Below are 17,359 nucleotides of genomic sequence, written 5' to 3' on the forward strand. Positions count from 1 at the left end.
AGACAGTAATTAAGTTCATGATAATGAACATAAGATTCCAGTCCAATTTCTGAACATCCATCAAATTTCAGACATGACCGGCCACAACTTTGCTCACCTGATATATTTGGCGGGACTCTGACATCCCATGGCCCCAGTGCATTTTGTGCAAAATTGGAACAAGCCCATAAATCCCAGTCAATATTTAAATTTATTTGGCACTTTAAGTCCCTCGTTAACAGATCTATGCAGCATTTTGACTTAACAAACCATCCACACCTCGTAAAGTCAGTATCTGGGATGATCAAGGCAGAAAGGAATTAATGTCCTCCACCTCATCAGGTCTCTTTCAAGCCTTCTCGCAAGAGGGTGGGAAATCCAGGTCTAGTTTTTCCTTGGTGGCCCAGTGCTAAAGTTGCAATGATTCATCTACACAATTTGCTTTGTTGTCTTCTGTGGACAAACATACTATACAGTACTGAAGATGTACTTTTGAAGCTTCCATTCAAGGCACCATCATCGGGAACGGAGCAAAAAAAGTACTTAAGAATTGCATGGGCTCCATAATTTGAGACAATAGTTTCTCAAACTGCATTTACATAAGATTTTTGTCCCCATGTAGCTGTCATCTTTACTTGCCTTTCATCAATATGCACCCTCATAATGCTTACCCTACCAATGCTAATAGCAGCAAAACTGTCTATGACATTGAGATAGAGGCGGAGAACGCTCAAAGCGCCCAATAGACTACTCCTGCTCATAGTTTATATGATTATTGACCTACCCTTCACTTTTAAAGATGCAGTTGTCTTTTGATCCCCTGAATCGCACGTATATTTTCCAGCATCATCATCTTTTAGGTTATGAATAAGTAATTCAACACAGGAACCCGTTTGCTTCATTTCATGTTTCTCACTGGGATGAAGCACCACAGATCCTTTCCTCCATTCCACTGGGACACCCGGTTTTGAAATCTCACAATGCAGAATGGCAGTGCTGTCCTCTTCAGCCTCTTTGTTCTGAAGCTCTTGTTTGAAAACCACAGGAAGGGCTAAGAAAGACAGTAATTGAGTTCATGATGATGAACTTCAGCTAAGATTCACATTTTATTTCTGGACAACAACAGCATTTCAAATAAACTCAGTTAAAAGTAAACAATGCTTGAGGAAGCTATTCAATATCAGGATCCCACTGCCATTCCTCAACAGCCACACTCACTCTTAGAGTTGTTGTTGTCTCGAGAACTATTGGATCAGATAACCTTTGGTTGTTAATGTACAAATAGCTACTTTCTTCTGTCATAACTCTTATCAGCCTGAACCAAGGAATGTTACAGTTTACACTAATATCACAAAATGTTATACTTTATGGCACAGTGCTTAGCACTGCTGCCTCACTGCGCCAGGGTCCCAGGTTCGCTCCCGGCCTTGGGTGACTGTCTGTGTGTAGTTTGCACATTCAACCCGTGTCGGTGTGGGTTTCCCCCTGGTGCTCCGGTCATCCCAGTCCAAAGTTGTGCAGGTTAGTGTGTTCATTCGGATGGTCTGTTCAGACCCAATGGGCCTAATAGCCTCCTTCTGCGCTGTAGGGATGCTATAGATATCTAACAAGACAACTAGTCTCCACAACCATTCTTAATTTACTCCCTATGAAGTGTATCATATATAGACATTCCATATCCATGTAATTCCAGATTGCTCATCAAACATTTCAGTACGGTTCAGAATATATTTTGTGAACTTAAATGCTGACATATTTCATACAAATGTCACTCCAATTGTGAAGAATATAGAACATGAATTCTAAAACATGTTACAGTTTCCACCTCCCAAAAAATGCTGACTAAATACGTGGAGATATTTTGGCACAAACGATAATGGGCAGGATTCTCCGTTAGCCGACGCCGAAATCGGGAAAGACGATTGGGCAGAGAATCGGTTCCAGCTGCAAAATTGCGGCAGGCGCCGATTTGACGCCATATCACAATTCTCCGTCACCTCAACAGCAGGGTCAATGCGTTCCGGAACGCACGTACAGTAAAAACACTTTGCATATCATTAGCGGGCCTGACCAATATTGTCCGGAGCTTTCGCGATTCTCTTCTTCCGATGGGCCGAGTTCACTTGTGCTTTTAAAAATCGTGAAACCGGCTTCGTGGCTGATGAAGGGGAGAGAGAGAGGAGAGGTTGGACCCAGAGAGGAGCAACTGCAGGCTGCCGGCCTGGACACTGGCAAGCGCTGGCTGGGGTGGGGGGGGGGGGAATGGGAGGAACAGACTGAGTGGCCGGGGTGACCCCCCGCAGTGTCCAGTCCCGGACTGCCATTACCGCAGCCTGCAAGGCAGCCATCTGGCTGCGCACCCCATTGACCACCCACCCTAGCCTCTGGTTCTGCACGGTGACACCGACCATACATGCGTCCCAACCCCGCATCTCACGCTCGGCCACACCCCCGCCCCCCCCCGGCGGCCGAGCCAGGGCAGCAACCACAGTAGCCCCTATGGGGGCCGCGGTGCCTACCCCTGGCGGGGGCAGTGCCACTCAACGGTACTCTTAGCATCAGGGACGGGCGTAAGGGCCAAGGCCCCCAGGGTGCCGGCTACAGATGGGGCCAGGGGAGTGGGGATGGGGGGGGGAGGGACATGAGGGGGCGGAGCTCGCAGTGCCAACCGGGGTCCAGTGGACCTGGTTGGGCACGTGGGTACACACCGTTCTAGCATGTCGGCCTTTCACCCCCTGCAGAAAATGGATATTGGAATTCAACCAGCAATGGTGGACTTCCTGCGAGTTGCCGCAGCGCTGGGGGATGCCCTGCGGTTGTATGAGCTGGAGCTGCTCAAGGAGAAGGAGGAAGTTACTGCAGCAGCGGACCAGGCAGCAGCGGAGCAGGCAGCAAAGGGGCAGGTGGCAGCTGCCCAAGTTGGAGAGTCAGCTGCCCAACAGGCCGAGGAGGAGTAGTGCCAAGGAGGCGCCGCATGAAGCCTTGTGTGTACCGGCACCGCCTGTCTTTCGTGGACCTGCCGGTCGGGCATGCCGTCGGAGACTCCGGCTGAGCAGAGAGATAGTGCGACATATCTGCCAGATGATGGAGGGTGTTGGAGATAGCTGTGACGGAAAATCACTGTCATCCTCCGATCCGAGCTCCAGGATCTCCTGAGTCTTGGGCAGAGGGCTGGTGACTGAGCTGCTCTCCTCGTCAGTGCTCAGCTCATTGGGGGGGTCCGGCTGTGGCACTGGCTGGGGGCGGGATACGCCAGATGGATCCACCCCATCACCAGCAGGCCCTGCAAGCCAAAAGACAAGATGCATGATTAGACGGGCTAGGGGGAAGTGGGGGTGGCCGTGTGGGTGGGTGGTGGTGCAGTTGTGTGAGGGCGGTTTGGGGGTGAGGCACGTGTCGCAAGGAAACGCAACTAAGCCTAGTCTCACTTCCTCGCCTGCTGTCGAGGTCCACCTTGGCGAACCCACGCTCCCCTGGGCCGCCAACCTCGTCCAGGGCCTTCTGTTCTGGGGTGGGAGGGCGCGGAACCAGAAGACGACAGTGTTGACAGTCTGACGCATGCAGCCACTTTGGGGGGGAAAGGTAACTGATGTGTGGGGCCTTGGTTACTGCCATGAGCACAATGCTGCCTACTCACCCTGAGGAGGTTGTGGAGTTTTTTGCGGCACTACTGGCCTGTCCGGACTGTTTTGCCCACGGCACTCATTGCCTCTGCCACCTGTGCCCAGGCACGATGAATGGCTGTAACTGGCAGACTTCTAATTAGGCCGGGGTACAGGGTCATCCTCCACCGCATCTAAGATGGTCTCCAGCTTGGCATCTGTAAACCTCAGGCTGCTCTCCTCTGTTGCTAACTTTTGGTTGGTTCAATTGGCTCTGTTTTATAACCTTTGCTCTAGAGTCGCCAGGTATCTTTATGATACCAGCACGAGGTTCAAGTAATGATCAATAACTCAACACACCAATTAGTAAGATTCAAATCAATACACATTATACACAGTAAATCGCTACTCATGCATAAACTCTACTTTCTAGGCTATTTCTATCACTAACAGGTCTATACTTAGCTTCGAACTGGCCCACCAGGTCAGGGGAGCAAATGGCCTTTCGTTCAGGTCCTGAGTCTGCAGGACTCAAAAGCTGGTGTGGACTGGTAGCTAAGAGCACCTATCTCGTAGCGAGCGTTGACTTGAGACTTACTTGTTTGGAGGCCGCTGGACAGTTCACTCTCAGGGGTTGCTTCACGTTGCTGAGTGACCCTGTCAAGAAAGACGATTTGAACTTGGGGGCTTTGCTTTATAGTCCCCAGGGGCTTGCGCCCTTCGGGGCGGACCCCGTACCTGGTTTCAAGTGATTGGACTTTGTTCCAATCACTTGGTTCGATTTCTCCACTGTTGGAGCGGTTCCCTGATCGTTGGGCGGTCTTTAAGTGTCCGTTAACCTCTTTTGTGTTGGCTCCTGCTGGCGCCGAGGAGTCTGGCTTGGCCTTGTTTACCTTAAAATGTTTTGATTGTTCCCGGGGATCGCTCATTAATATGTAGATGGCTGCTACATTACTATGCAGATGGCTGCTGGTTTTGGTGCTGTCTGGTTGTTTTGCAGGTTCCAATATACATGATTTTTGTATTTGCTAGTCTTTGCCTGTGTTGGCTGAATTTCCTTTCAGCCTTTGCGGTTTTAAGTCGGGAAGTGGCCAACTCAGGGGGCTACACACCCTCCTTGTGATCCTAACGCAAAGCGTGAAGGATCACATAACTGCGTTGTCTTCATTCCCTGACCTGGCGAGCACTCTTCTATGGCCTCTACACTGACCATAACTATGCAAGAAAATTTTTTAGTAACATTCTAAGTGACGCTATGTCAAAACAGGGACATTGCATCCCAAAATGGTACCTCTAAATGTCCTCAATAAACTACACTCACTCAAACATTCAATCATACTAACTTCCTTAATGATACAAACAAAATCATAGCAGCATTATTCACATTTTTCCTGGCTTGACAATCGCTCATGAAACACATTTCTTTATTCACAAAAAGAACACAAACGAATGTCTTTTATTATAGATCACGGGGGTCGGGGGTCTGGTCATAACCGAAAATAGGGGATCTTATCCTATATACCGGGGTGCGAGCGCGGTAGGCTCTCCTTCGCCATTTCCTCATGCGGATAGTCTGCACGATTGTGCAGAGTATCGCCAACACTAATAGGGATTCTATTAAGTAGGACAGGGAGTACCAGGTTATAAACCTGTCACACCAAGATGGTGTGGTGTCGCTTGTGACTGGGCTCTGGGTGCTATGGGGAAGTGAATCATTAACGGCTGCGGGGGGGGGGGGGGGGGGGTGGGGGGGGGGGGGGGGTTGGGGTCAGGGGGTTCTCGTTCGCGCGCAACCAAATGTTCATTATGGTGATGAGCAACTCGGAGGATGTCCTCATGGTTCTTCTTCTTTCTCTTCTCTTCTCTTCGTTTCATCTCTTTTCCTGGAGCTTCTGGAGTTCTGTGGGATCAAGCATAGTGTCTGTTACTATCTTGGTTTAATATCTCGTCTATTAGTATGGCTGTCCTTCAGTGCCAATTCTCCCTTTACAATTTGTCACCATGGGTGAAATTCTCCTACCCGCCCCGCCACATTTCTGCCCCGACCGGCCAGCGGGAGTCTCCGTTACACCGGCCGGTCAATGGGGTTTCCCATTGTGGGGCAGCCCCATGCCGTCGGGAAACCCCCGGGCGCCGGTAAAACGGAGACTCCCGCCGGCGGAGAATGACGCCCCATGTGTGACTCCCTCATTTGAAAAAAATTTTTTTAACCAAATATTCAGGACACGACACACGTAAAAATACTGAAACAGTGCGATCCGTCTCGCAGGCTGTGCGATTTACCATCCAAATGTTTGAGGATGTCAATAGCGTAGGGTTGGCAACCTAAGGGTCGCCTGAAAACAAAACAAAACTTTTTGAACGAAAATTGCCAAAATGAGGTGCTTATGGGCCGCGACGGGTAAGATTTGGATGGAATCCCCGGGTAGGACGGCGACCAATGCTGTGTGTTCTCTACCCGAGCGTAGCTGACCAGAGGGGGGTTCCTCAGGCAGGGCGGGTCCCAATGCCGTTACTCCACTGCCTGAGCAACCGACAAGAACGGGCAAAAATGTAGTCATCGTGGGGGGTTGCCGTAAAGGTTCTTCCTTCGAACCAGAAGGGCAGTTATGAACGGGGGGTTTGGCAAGCTCACAGAGGTTTCTGCTGATGAGCGTGCTGACAAGTTCTCAGAGGTATCGGCTGAAAAATAAGGCGTGGGGCCGTGGAAAAAATTTCCGATCTTACAAACAACATTTAACAATACCACTACAAACAACATTAAACATGCTGCAGGTTCCATCAGAAAGGACACCGTTTTCTCCCAAGCGGTTCCTTTTTCGCTGGGTGTGGGTCCTGTTGCATGGGGATAGTAGGGAGGCGTGCTGTGGCTGTTGTCTGAGTCACAGTCGCTGTCTCTGCTGCTGCTGTCTGTGGGCGTTCCGGGGCGGAGTCTAGAGGTCGGGGGTGAAGTCGAGGTTGAGTCCGTGGCTGGGCTGGACGTGTTGGGGGAGGGTAGGGTTACGTTGGCTGTGGGCGGGGTGTGGTCTGCTGCGTCGAGCATGATGTGGTGGGCGTGGTTCCACTGTGGTCCATATGCCTTAAGCTGGTTAATATGGAACCACGCCGTCTTTCCGTTGGGGTACTTAATTTTGTAGACGGAGTGGCTTACTTTGTCCGCAATGGAGTACGGACCCGAATACTTAGGTGACAGGAATGTGCTGGAGTTGTATATGGAGAGCATGACTTGCTGTCCTACACTGAACTCAGTCGCATGTACTGTCTTATCGAAACAGGCCTTGCTCTGTTTCTTTTGTGTGGCTAATCATACAGCGGCTGCTAGCTGAGCCGTTTTAACATTCTCTACCAGTTGTTCTACTGCTTTCTCGTGTGTGAGGGCCGTCACTTCGAAGGCTGGTCAAATCTAATCCCAATAAAAATTCTGTGCCTTTCATGGGGCGTCCGGTCATGAGGATGTGTGGGGTGTAACCTGTAGATGGTAGGAGTTGGTTTAGCACACGGCTAAATCGCTGGCTTTGAAAGCAGGCCAGCAGTACGGTTCAATTCCCGTACCTACCTCCCCAAACAGGTGCTGGAATGTGGCGACTAGGGGCTTTTCACAGTAACTTCATTTGAAGCCTACTTGTGACAATAAGCGATTTTCATTTCATTTTCATGTTGAAACCGTATTTCGCAAAAACATCAGCGCAAAAGGGTGGACTGAATCCCAAGTGGTGTTGTTTTACTGGACCATTTTTCTGAGGGTGGATTTTACGGTCCGATTCATGCGCTCCACTATACCACTCGACTGGGGGTGGTATGCGATGTGGAATTTTTGGGTAATGCCAAATATCGTGAGGACATTCTTCATGACACGTCCCGTAAAATGGGAACCTTCGTCGGATTCAATGCTGCGGGGGAGTCCCCATCTCGTAAAGATGTGGTGGGTTAAGATCTTGGCTGTGGTCTTTGCCGTGTTCGTTCTGGATGGGAATGCCTCTACCTATTTTGTAAACGTGTCTATCACAACGAGTACATACTTATAACCATTCCTGCAAGGGGGCAATGGTCCTATAAAATCAATCTGGAGGTTAGTCCAGGGGCCGTTAATGGGGCGGGTGTGGCTAAGCTGAGCTTTCTTTGCTTATCTGTCCGGATTGTTCTGGGCACAGATAAGGCAATTCTCAACGTAGTGCGTTACGTCTTCTTTTAAACTGGGCCAAGAACAGAGCTGCCTGACGTGGGCTGTAGTGGGATCAATTCCCTGATGTCCATGACCGTCATGGAACAAACAAATAAACTGATTCCTGTCCTGTTCAGGAACCACATAAAGCGTGTCTTTTAACACCACACCGTCATGTGTGGTCAGAACATTTAAAAATATATCATAGGGTGCTGGGAATCTTCCTTTTAAAATCTCCCTGAGATTGCTGTCCTGCTTCTGGGCCTGTACTAAATCCTCGATATTAGTTGGCGAGACCTGAACTGCATTCACTGGTGCGCTCTCGTGGGGTGTCCAAAAATATCCGTGCCTGGAACCTGCTTTTGCCAGTGCGTCGGCTTTTACATTTCCAGGGGGGGAGGAACGGTGGTGACTACGAACTTTAACTATTCCAAAAGTCCTGCCCTGTGCTTTTTCTAAAATGTGACGGAGCAATGGGGCTGAGGGGAGGGGTTTTCCTTCTGCGGAAACAAATCCTCTTGCTTTCCACAGGGGCAGGAATTCCGTAAGGCTGTTGCAGACATAGAGGCTGTCCGAGTATGTGTCTGCTGGGCTGGGGAAGGAGTCTGGGTGTTCTACAATGTACGCCACGGCTGCTAGTTCTGCCGCCTGTGCGCCTAAGTGTCCTAAGTTCTATTGCGATTTCTTCTAGGGCGCGTCCCTGCGCATCCTCGACATAAATGCCGCATCCTGTAATGCGCTTCCCTTCTAATATTGTGGAAGATCCATCCACATATATTCTTATGGGTTCGCACGTGTCTGTGTGCTGGGGGCTCTGGGGTGAACTATCTATCTTTCTGGGGGGTGTTTTCGCAATAAAAGGGCCTGTGTTGTGGTGTGGTGAGATGATTTAACATCCGTGGGGGGTGCCTGGGTACTGTAGGTTATCTGCTAAGAAAGTGTGGGTCTTGGTCCTTTTAACAGTGATGTCCCGTCCCTGCAAAAAAAGGGTCCATCTGGCTGCTCTTATTTGACTGACTGTACCGTCCTTAAGTCGTCCGTCCAGTAAAAGTTGGGTGGGGTGTGTTCCATCAAGATTGTGATGGGGTTTAGTCCGGTTATGTAAGAAAAATACTGGACTGCCCAGAAAACTGCGAGCAAGTGCCTTTCACAGGCCGGAAATCCCTGCTCCACAGCATCTAAAACTCTGGAGGCGTAAGCCACGGGCCTTAACTGTTTGTGCCGTTCCTGGAGGAGCACAGCCGAAAGGGTGCGGTCTGTGCTTGCTATCTCTATCGCATAGGGGGAGAGTGGGTCTGGAACTTGCAGTGCGGGGGCTGCTATGAGTACTCTTTTCAGAGAGTCCACAGCATCCGTATGCTGCGGAAGCCATTCCCATGGGGCTCCTTTCTTTAGGAGGTCTGAGAGGGGTGCTGCCTTGCTAGCGAAACCATCAATGTGGTTTCGGCAATAGCCAACCAGTCCTAAAAACGACCGGAGGGCTGAAACGGTCTGGGGAAGGGGCAATTTGGCAATCAAGTCAATCCTTTTATGCTCGGTCTCATGTTTACCATGTGTGATAATTGTACCCAAATATATCACCTTGTTTTCCAAAATCTGGGCCTTTTTGGGGTTGACTTTACAACCAATTTTCTGTAAGAGTTCCAGGAGTTCAGCCGGAAGTTCGATGTGCTCTGCCTTGGTGTCTGCAGTAATAGATTGTCCACATACTGGACCAGGCATTCGGGGCGAGAAAATGTTGATAATCCATTTGCCAGCTGTCAGTGGAAAATGGAGGGGGAGTTGTGGAATCCTTGTGGAAAGCATGTCCACGTGTACTGCTGATTTTTAAAAGTGATGGCAAATTTGTATTGGCACGCTTTTGCCAAATGAATGGACCAGAATCCATTACTGACGTCCAAAACCGTAAAGTATTGTGAGTTGAGTCCCTGTTTGAGCATGGTCAAGGGACTTGTGGCTACCGTGGGGGTGCTGCGGGGGTGACTTTGTTGAGTTCCCGGTAATCGATGGTCAGCCGCCATGATCCATCGGGCTTTCTCACTGGCCAAATCGGGGCATTATTAGTGGAGGCTACCGATCTGCGATTTCTCCCTCTGCCTCTTGGGGAAATCCGTATTGCTTTTGGGGTCTAGGGTCAGGTCCTGTGATTTGAACGGAACCAGTCATCCGGCCACAGTCGTGTTTGTGGGTCGCGAATGCTGTCCTGCGCTTCCGCAGAACTGCCCTAACCTGCTAACCTTAACCTGTGCTAATCGTGGTCGGATCAAACCAAAATTCGCCTACTGCGCTAATCTTGTTTGCATATTCTCCTATGGTGAGCGTTGCCGGGGCTCTTGCGGATTTTGCCATTTTCCAGACACATTGATTGACTGGATCGAAGGACAGATTGTGGGAATTCACAATGAATGGGCTCTGTCCTATTCTTATTCAGAGTGCCTGCCTGCTGGGCTCTCTGTGGCTTTCGTGGGACACTGCATTCTCTTGCAAAGTGTCCTAACTGTCCACAGTTGTAACACTCCTGTGGCTTTTGTGGGGGGCTGTTCCTTCCTTCATTTACCCATGCGGGGTTCTGGTGTGCCTCAACTGTGTGTATGTCTGCTTCTGCCTGCTGTTCTTCGGGATTTTTGTTCGTGGGTTTGTTTTGAACAGATTGCTCCCAGGCGCGGGACAATCTTTTTAAAACCCATTTCTCATTGTGGGCTTCCTCTGAGGGGTCATAATTGGCACAAGCTTTTTGTCCTGTTTCTGTGGCATGGGAGATAAGGGTGCGGGTCCATTTGGCCATGTTGTCTGGGGACAAATGGGCGCGGTCTAAGTCTCCGAAAACTGCTGCGAAATGGATTCACAAGTGTCCAGCAAACGCTGTGGGCAGCTCAGTTTTCTTTTGCCTGCACTTATTGAGGCCTTCTACGGGGTCACCCCTGTTATACCCGATCGCGTCTAGGATCACGGTATGCATTTCTGCAAGGGTGCCTCCTCCTACATTCTGTGGTTCGGGAAGGGCTGCTACGACCGAAGGGTCTAAACTCAAAACTGTGAGCTTTACTTGCTCTCGCTCATCCAGGCCGTACATGGTAGCCTGCTGTTTTACTCTGGCAAAGAAGTGGTGGGGGTCTGAGGTGGGGAGGAACGGTTTGATTTTATCGCACGCGTCCCGTAATTGGGTCTCTGTTAAGGGGGTGGTGTACAGAAATTCTGTGTCATCCGATGTGGCTGTGCGGTGGGTGGTGACTGGGTTAATTGGAGCCTGAACTACCTGCTCTGTGGGGGGTTGGGGCACTTTTCTCTTCTGGGGCTTTCCCTGCGCACATGTTCCCTGAACATATCTCTGCGCTGTCTCACTCAATTCTTCCCAATCAGGACCGTCTTCCTCATCTAACTGTGATCCAAAGGTTTCCTGGAATCCTTTTTGAACTGAAAGCAGAGATTGCAGTTCTGCAATCTGCTTCCGGCACTTTGCGTGGTCTAATGAGCTTTGTCTTTGCTCCGTGGTGGCAGAATGGAGTACTCTTAACGCTGCCTTCAGGTCACTACACTGCCTCTGCAATGCCTCTACCTGCTTCTCGGTTTCCTCTCGTACCAGGACTGCACATTGCGTCTCCTGATAGGCCTTTTTGTACTGGGATTGGAAGCTGCTTAGGTGCGCCAGACAAGACTGGTGTGCCCACTTGGCATCATCCACCTCTCCGTCCTTTGCTGCAAACTTCCTTCTTAATTCTACGTTTTCTTTCTCTGTCTCGCTCACATCGACCTTACTCATTCGATGTGCCTCCTCTATCTCTCTACGGAGCGTCCTAACGAACTCCTCTGTGCCTCGCAATTGTGCCAAACAGGACACGATTGCCATCGGCTTGCGAGCTTTTCCCAAGCTTTTATTATGAATTTCTGACAGGTTCTCCCACCAAGTATGTCCTATACTCCCGGGTCCTGTTTCCTCATTGTCACAGAATTCGCTCCAAAGGGGCCATCCCTTCCCTTTGAGGTACTTTCTGATTTCCTCTTCCCAAACGGGACATTGCTGGTCGCTGCGACCACAAATTTTTCAGGGTTCATGAGGCATTGCATTGCCTGCATTGCCATCTTTCCTCTCTGAATACTTCTCTTGAAATTTGGAACAAGGGGTATTAAGGCGGTGCTGTAATTACGAGTACGGCTTTCGCTATTTTCCAGAATACAAACTCCCGACAGTTTTGTCGCAACAAAAATCTATCAGTTTACCTTATCGCCCTGTTAGTTACGCATGCATTAACACACTTCCGAATTATGAGGATTGATCAGAACTGCTTGAATACTTGTGGTTTTTCTGTTCCCAATTGGATTTCTAATTCAAATTTTGGGTTCTCCTGGAATGGTTAAGCCACTTCTAGATCAGGTCCCGTCAGGATGTCGCCAGTAATATGTTGCTAACTTTTGGTTGGTTCAATTGGCTCTGTTTTATAACCTTTGCTCTAGAGTCGCCAGGTATCTTTATGATACCGCCACGAGGTTCAAGTTCAAGTAATGATCAATAACTCAACACACCAATTAGTAAGATTCAAATCAATACACATTTATTATACACAGTAAATCGCTATTCATGCATAAACTCTACTTTCTAGGCTATTTCTATCACTAACAGGCCTATACTTAGCTTCGGACTGGCCCACCAGGTCAGGGGAACAAATGGCCTTTTGTTCAGGTCCTGAGTCTGCAGGATTCAAAAGCTGGTATGGACTGGTAGCTAAGAGCGCCTACCTCGTAGCAAGCGTTGACTTGAGACTTACTTGTTTGGAGGCCGCTGGACAGTTCACTCTCAGGGGTTGCTTCGCGTTGCTAAGTGACCCTGTCAAGGAGGACAATTTGAACTTGGGGGGCTTTGCTTTATAGTCCCCAGGGGCTTCCCGCCCTTCGGGGCAGACCCCGTACCTGGTTTCAAGTGATTGGACTTTGTTCCAATCACTTGGCTCGATTTCTCCAATGCTGGGGCGGTTCCCTGATCATTGGGCAGTCTTTAAGTGTCCGTTAACCTCTTTTGTGTTGGCTCCTGCTGGCGCCGAGGAGTCTGGCTTGGCCTTGTTTACCTTAAAATGTTTTGATTGTTCCCGGGGATCGTTCATTAATATGTAGATGGCTGCTACATTACTATGCAGATGGCTGCTGGTTTCAGTGCTGTCTGGTTGTTTTGCAGGTTCCAATATACATGATTTTTGTATTTGCTAGTCTTTGCCTGTGTTGGCTGAATTTCCCTTCAGCCTTTGCGGTTCTCCATTTTAAGTCTGGAAGTGGCCAACTCAGGTGGCTGCACCTCGCTTCCATCTTGTTGGCTGGGATGGTGTGTGTGGAGAGTGAAGTGTGTATGTGCAGCTGCAGTTGTCAGCCTCATGAGTGTGAATTGCGAAATTGGTGAATCCGGCACCGTTTCTCATTAGAATCGATTGTGTTCCACGTAGCGCCGGTGCTAGCCCCTGGAATCGGTCCAGGTGTGGCGGCAGTTTTTCTGTCATAAAGTCCCCAAATTCTGCGTCGGCGTCAACACTTAGTCTCAGAAACGGGGAATCCAGCCCAAGATTTGCAACAATAATTCATATTACCGTGTATTCAAAATATTATGGATAAAATGGTGGATGAAATTTAATACGGTCACAATAAACTATTTATTAAGAGGAATGAATACTGTCCTACCCTTTACTTTTAGGATTGCCATTGTTTTCTGATCCCCTGAATCGCACGTATAGTTTCCAGCATCTTCAACTTTTAGACTATGAATAAACAACTCAACACAGGAACCCATTTGCTTCATTTCATGTTTCTCACTGGGATGAAGCACCACAGATCCTTTCCTCCATTCCACTGGGACACCCGGTTTTGAAATCTCACAATGCAGAATGGCAGTGCTGTCCTCTTCAGCCTCTTTGTTCTGAAGCTCTTGTTTGAAAACCACAGGAAGGGCTAAGGAAGACAGTTCATGATGATGAACTTCAGCTAAGATTCACAATTTATTTCTGGACAACAACAGCATTTCAAATAAACTCAGTTAAAAAAAACAATGCTTGAGGAAGCTATTCAATATCAGGATCCCACTGCCATTCCTCAACAGCCACACTCTTAAGAGTTGTGCAGGATAGGTGAATGGCCATGATCAATGCGCGCGGGGTTATGGGGAGGGGCAGGGGAGAGGTGGCCTATGTAGTGTGTTCTTTTGGATGGTCGGTTAGACCCAATGGGCCGAATGGCCTCCTTCTACTCTGTAGGGATTCTATAGATATCTAACAGGACAACTAGTCTCCCCAACCATTCTTAATTTACTCCCTATCATGTGTATCATATATAATAATAATAATCGCTTATTGTCACAAGTAGGCTTCAATGAAGTTACTGTGAAAAGCCCATAGTCGCCACATACCGGCGCCTGTTCAGGGAGGCCAGTAAGGGAATTGAACCAGCTTTGCTGGGCTTGTTCAGCATTAAAAGCCAGCTGTTTAGCCCACTGTGCTAAACCAAACCCTGGTTAGCCCACTGTGCTAAACCAGCCCCTGGAATATATAGAAATTCCAGTAATTCCAGATTGCTCAGCATAAATTTCAGTACTGTACAGAATATATTTTGTGAATTTAAATGCTGACATATTTCAAGCAAATGTCACTCCAATGGTTAAAAATACAGAACATGGGGCGAAATTCTCCGGAAACGGCGCGACGTCCGCCGACTGGCGCCCAAAACGGCGCCAATCAGACGGGCATCGTGCCGCCCCAAAGGTGCATCTTTGGGGGCCGAGCCCCAACATTGAGGGGCTAGTCCGACGTCGGAGGAATTTCCGCCCCGCCAGCTGGCGGAAACGGCCTTTGGTGCCCCGCCAGCTGGCGCGGAAATGACATCTCCGGGCGGCGCATGCGCGGGAGCGTCAGCGGCCGCTGACAGTTTCCCGTGCATGCGCAGTGGAGGGAGTCTCTTCCACCTCCGCCATGCTGGAGACCGTGGCGGAGGCGGAAGGGAAAGAGTGCCCCCACGGCACAGGCCCGCCCGCGGATCGGTGGGCCCCGATCGCGGGCCAGGCCACCGTGGGGGCACCCCCCAGGGTCAGATTGCCCCGCGCCCCCCCCAGGACCCCGGAGCCCGCCCACGCGTCTTGTCCCGCCGGTAAGGTAGGTGATTTAATTTACGCCGGCGGGACAGGCAATTTATCGGCGGGACTTCGGCCCATCCGGACTGGACAATCGAGCGGGGGGGCCCGCCAACCGGCGCGGCGCGATTCCCGCCCCCGCCGAATCTGCGGTGCCGGAGACTTCGGCAACCGGCAGGTGCGGGATTCACGCCAGCCCCCGGCGATTCTCCGACCCGGCGGGGGGTCGGAGAATGTCGCCCATGAATTCTAAAACATGTTGCAGTTTCCAACTCCCAAAAAGTGCTGAATTAATATGTGGAGATATTTTGGACAAAGGACATTTCCAACAATAATTCATATCATCATGGAGTCTCAATATTATGGATAAAATGGTGGACCAAGTTTCATAAGGTCACAATAAACTCTTTATTAAGAGTAATGAATAGACTTCCGGTTGTGGCTATGCCTAGGTAGGGCGCACGATCGACAGCTCCCGCCGATAACATACTTTTGGGCCCTTTTAAGGAGCTCCAGGGGCACTTTGACGACGATTCCCAGTGTGGGAAGGAAACAGCGAGGGTCCCCCAGCGCTGTATGCAGTGGACCAGGAGTGGGGCGGTCAAAAAAGCGGCTTTGGAGAAGAAAGGAGAACGGGCGCGAAAAACCAAGATGGCGGCTGGCGGGGATCAGGCAGCCTGGGCCCAGTGGTCACGGGAGCAGCAGGAGTTTTTGAGAAGCTGCTTTGCGGATTTATAGGCGGAGATGCTGGCCCCTATGAAGGTGTCGATTAAAAGGTTGGTGGAGACCCAGAAGACCCGTACCAGCCTCCCCGAACAGGCGCCGGAATGTGGCGACTTGGGACTTTTCACAGTAACTTCATTTGAAGCCTACTTGTGACAATAAGCGATTTTCATTTCAAGATGCAGGGGTCGGCGATCAAAGAGGTGCAGCAGAAGGCCTCTGATAATGAGGATGAGATTCTGGGCCTGGCGGTTAGAGAGGAGGCGCACGAGGCACTGCAACAAAAATGGCAGGAGAAGCTGGAGGACCTGGAGAATAGGTCAAGGAGGCAGAACCTGCGGATTCTGGGTCTCCCTGAAGGTGTGGAAGGGTTGGATGCTGGGGTGTATGTGACCACGATGCTGGGTACGTTAATGGGCGCGGGGGCTTTCCCATGGCCCCTGGAGCTGGATGGGGCGCACAGAGTCCTGGCAAGGAGGCCGAGGGCGAACGAGCCGCCGAGAGCTATGGTGGTAAGGTTCTACCGCTTCACCGACAAGGAACGTGTCCTGCGATGGGCGAAGAAGGAGCGGAGCAGCAGGTGGGAGAACACCGAGATCCGTATTTATCAGGACTGGAGTGCAGAGCTGGCCAAGAAGCGTGCGGGATTCAACCGGGCCAAGGCGGTCCTCCATGGAAAGGGGGTGAAGTTCGGGCTGTTACAACCAGCAAGGCTGTGGGTTACATATCAGGACCGGCACCACTATTTTGACACGCCGGACGAGGCGTTTACTTTCATCAAGAATGAGAAGCTGGGCTTGAGTTAATGGACTGCAGTATGTTGTGGGGGTTGTTGGTGGGGGGGAGAGGGCGGTGTTATGTTGGGGTTTTCCCTGTGTTTTCCTGTGTTTTTGTGGCCCCTTTGCCCTGGGCCCTCGAGGCTTTGGGCGAGGTCGCAGTTGGGAAATGCTGCGTCACAGGGGGTGGGGTTGGCCCAGACAGGGAGCACGGTTTACCCGCGAAATGCTGGGGGTGGCACCTGAAGCTGGGGGTTTGAGTGTATGGTACTTTGTTTTGTTTTTCTTTCTCTGTTCACACGGGGTGTAGGGGGGGGACTCTACCCCACTTAGGTTGGGGGGGGGGTTGGAGATTTGTATGGGGAACCCACAGAGGGATTGGAGGTGGAGGCGGGAGCGGCCAGGGTCAGCATGAGTCAGCTGACTTACGGGAGTGCAATTGTGGGGATAGGGGGTTAACCAGATGCTTGACTGGGGGGGGGGGGGGGGGGGGGGGGGGGAGCCTCCGCCTGGGGGGCTGGAGGGTGCGGGAGGCGCGAGCACGTGGCTGGCCTAAAAAAGGAGATGGCTGATCACGTGGAATGTGAGAGGCCTGAATGGGCCGGTCAAGAGGGCCCGTGTGTTTTCGCCCTTAAAAGGGGCTAAAGGCAGACGTAGCCATGCTACAAGAAACGCACCTGAAGATCGCGGATCAAACCAGGCCGAGGAAAGGATGGATGGGGCAGGTTTTCCACTCAGGGTTGGATGCGAAGAACAGGGGGGTCGCAATTCTGGTGAGCAAGCAGGTGGCATTTGAGGCGGCGGGTATTGTGGTGGATAAAGGGTGTCGATATGTTATGGTGAGTGGCAGGCTGCAGGTGGCCCGGGTGGTGCTAGTGAATGTGTATGCTCCGAACTGGGACGATGCAGGGTTCATGAAGTGGATGTTGAGTAGGATTCCGATCTGGAGTCATGCAGTTTGGTAATGGGGGGCGGGGGACTTTAACACGGTCCTGAACCCGGCACTGGATCGTTCTAG

The 17,359-nt window shown here is 50.6% G+C and overlaps 1 protein-coding gene across 1 annotated transcript in view; it reads right to left on the reverse strand.

Annotated features, from left to right (window-relative positions):
* LOC140424765 (obscurin-like) overlaps positions 1–17,359 on the reverse strand; it is a 1,044,598-nt gene that overhangs the window by 545,157 nt on the left and 482,082 nt on the right. The window contains 2 exon segments of the mRNA XM_072508149.1: positions 764–1,030; positions 13,405–13,671. Of these exon segments, the coding sequence (XP_072364250.1) occupies positions 764–1,030; positions 13,405–13,671 (534 nt within the window).

The sequence above is a fragment of the Scyliorhinus torazame genome, chromosome 6 (assembly GCF_047496885.1).
Source record: "Scyliorhinus torazame isolate Kashiwa2021f chromosome 6, sScyTor2.1, whole genome shotgun sequence".
Classification (NCBI taxonomy): Eukaryota; Metazoa; Chordata; class Chondrichthyes; order Carcharhiniformes; family Scyliorhinidae; genus Scyliorhinus; species Scyliorhinus torazame.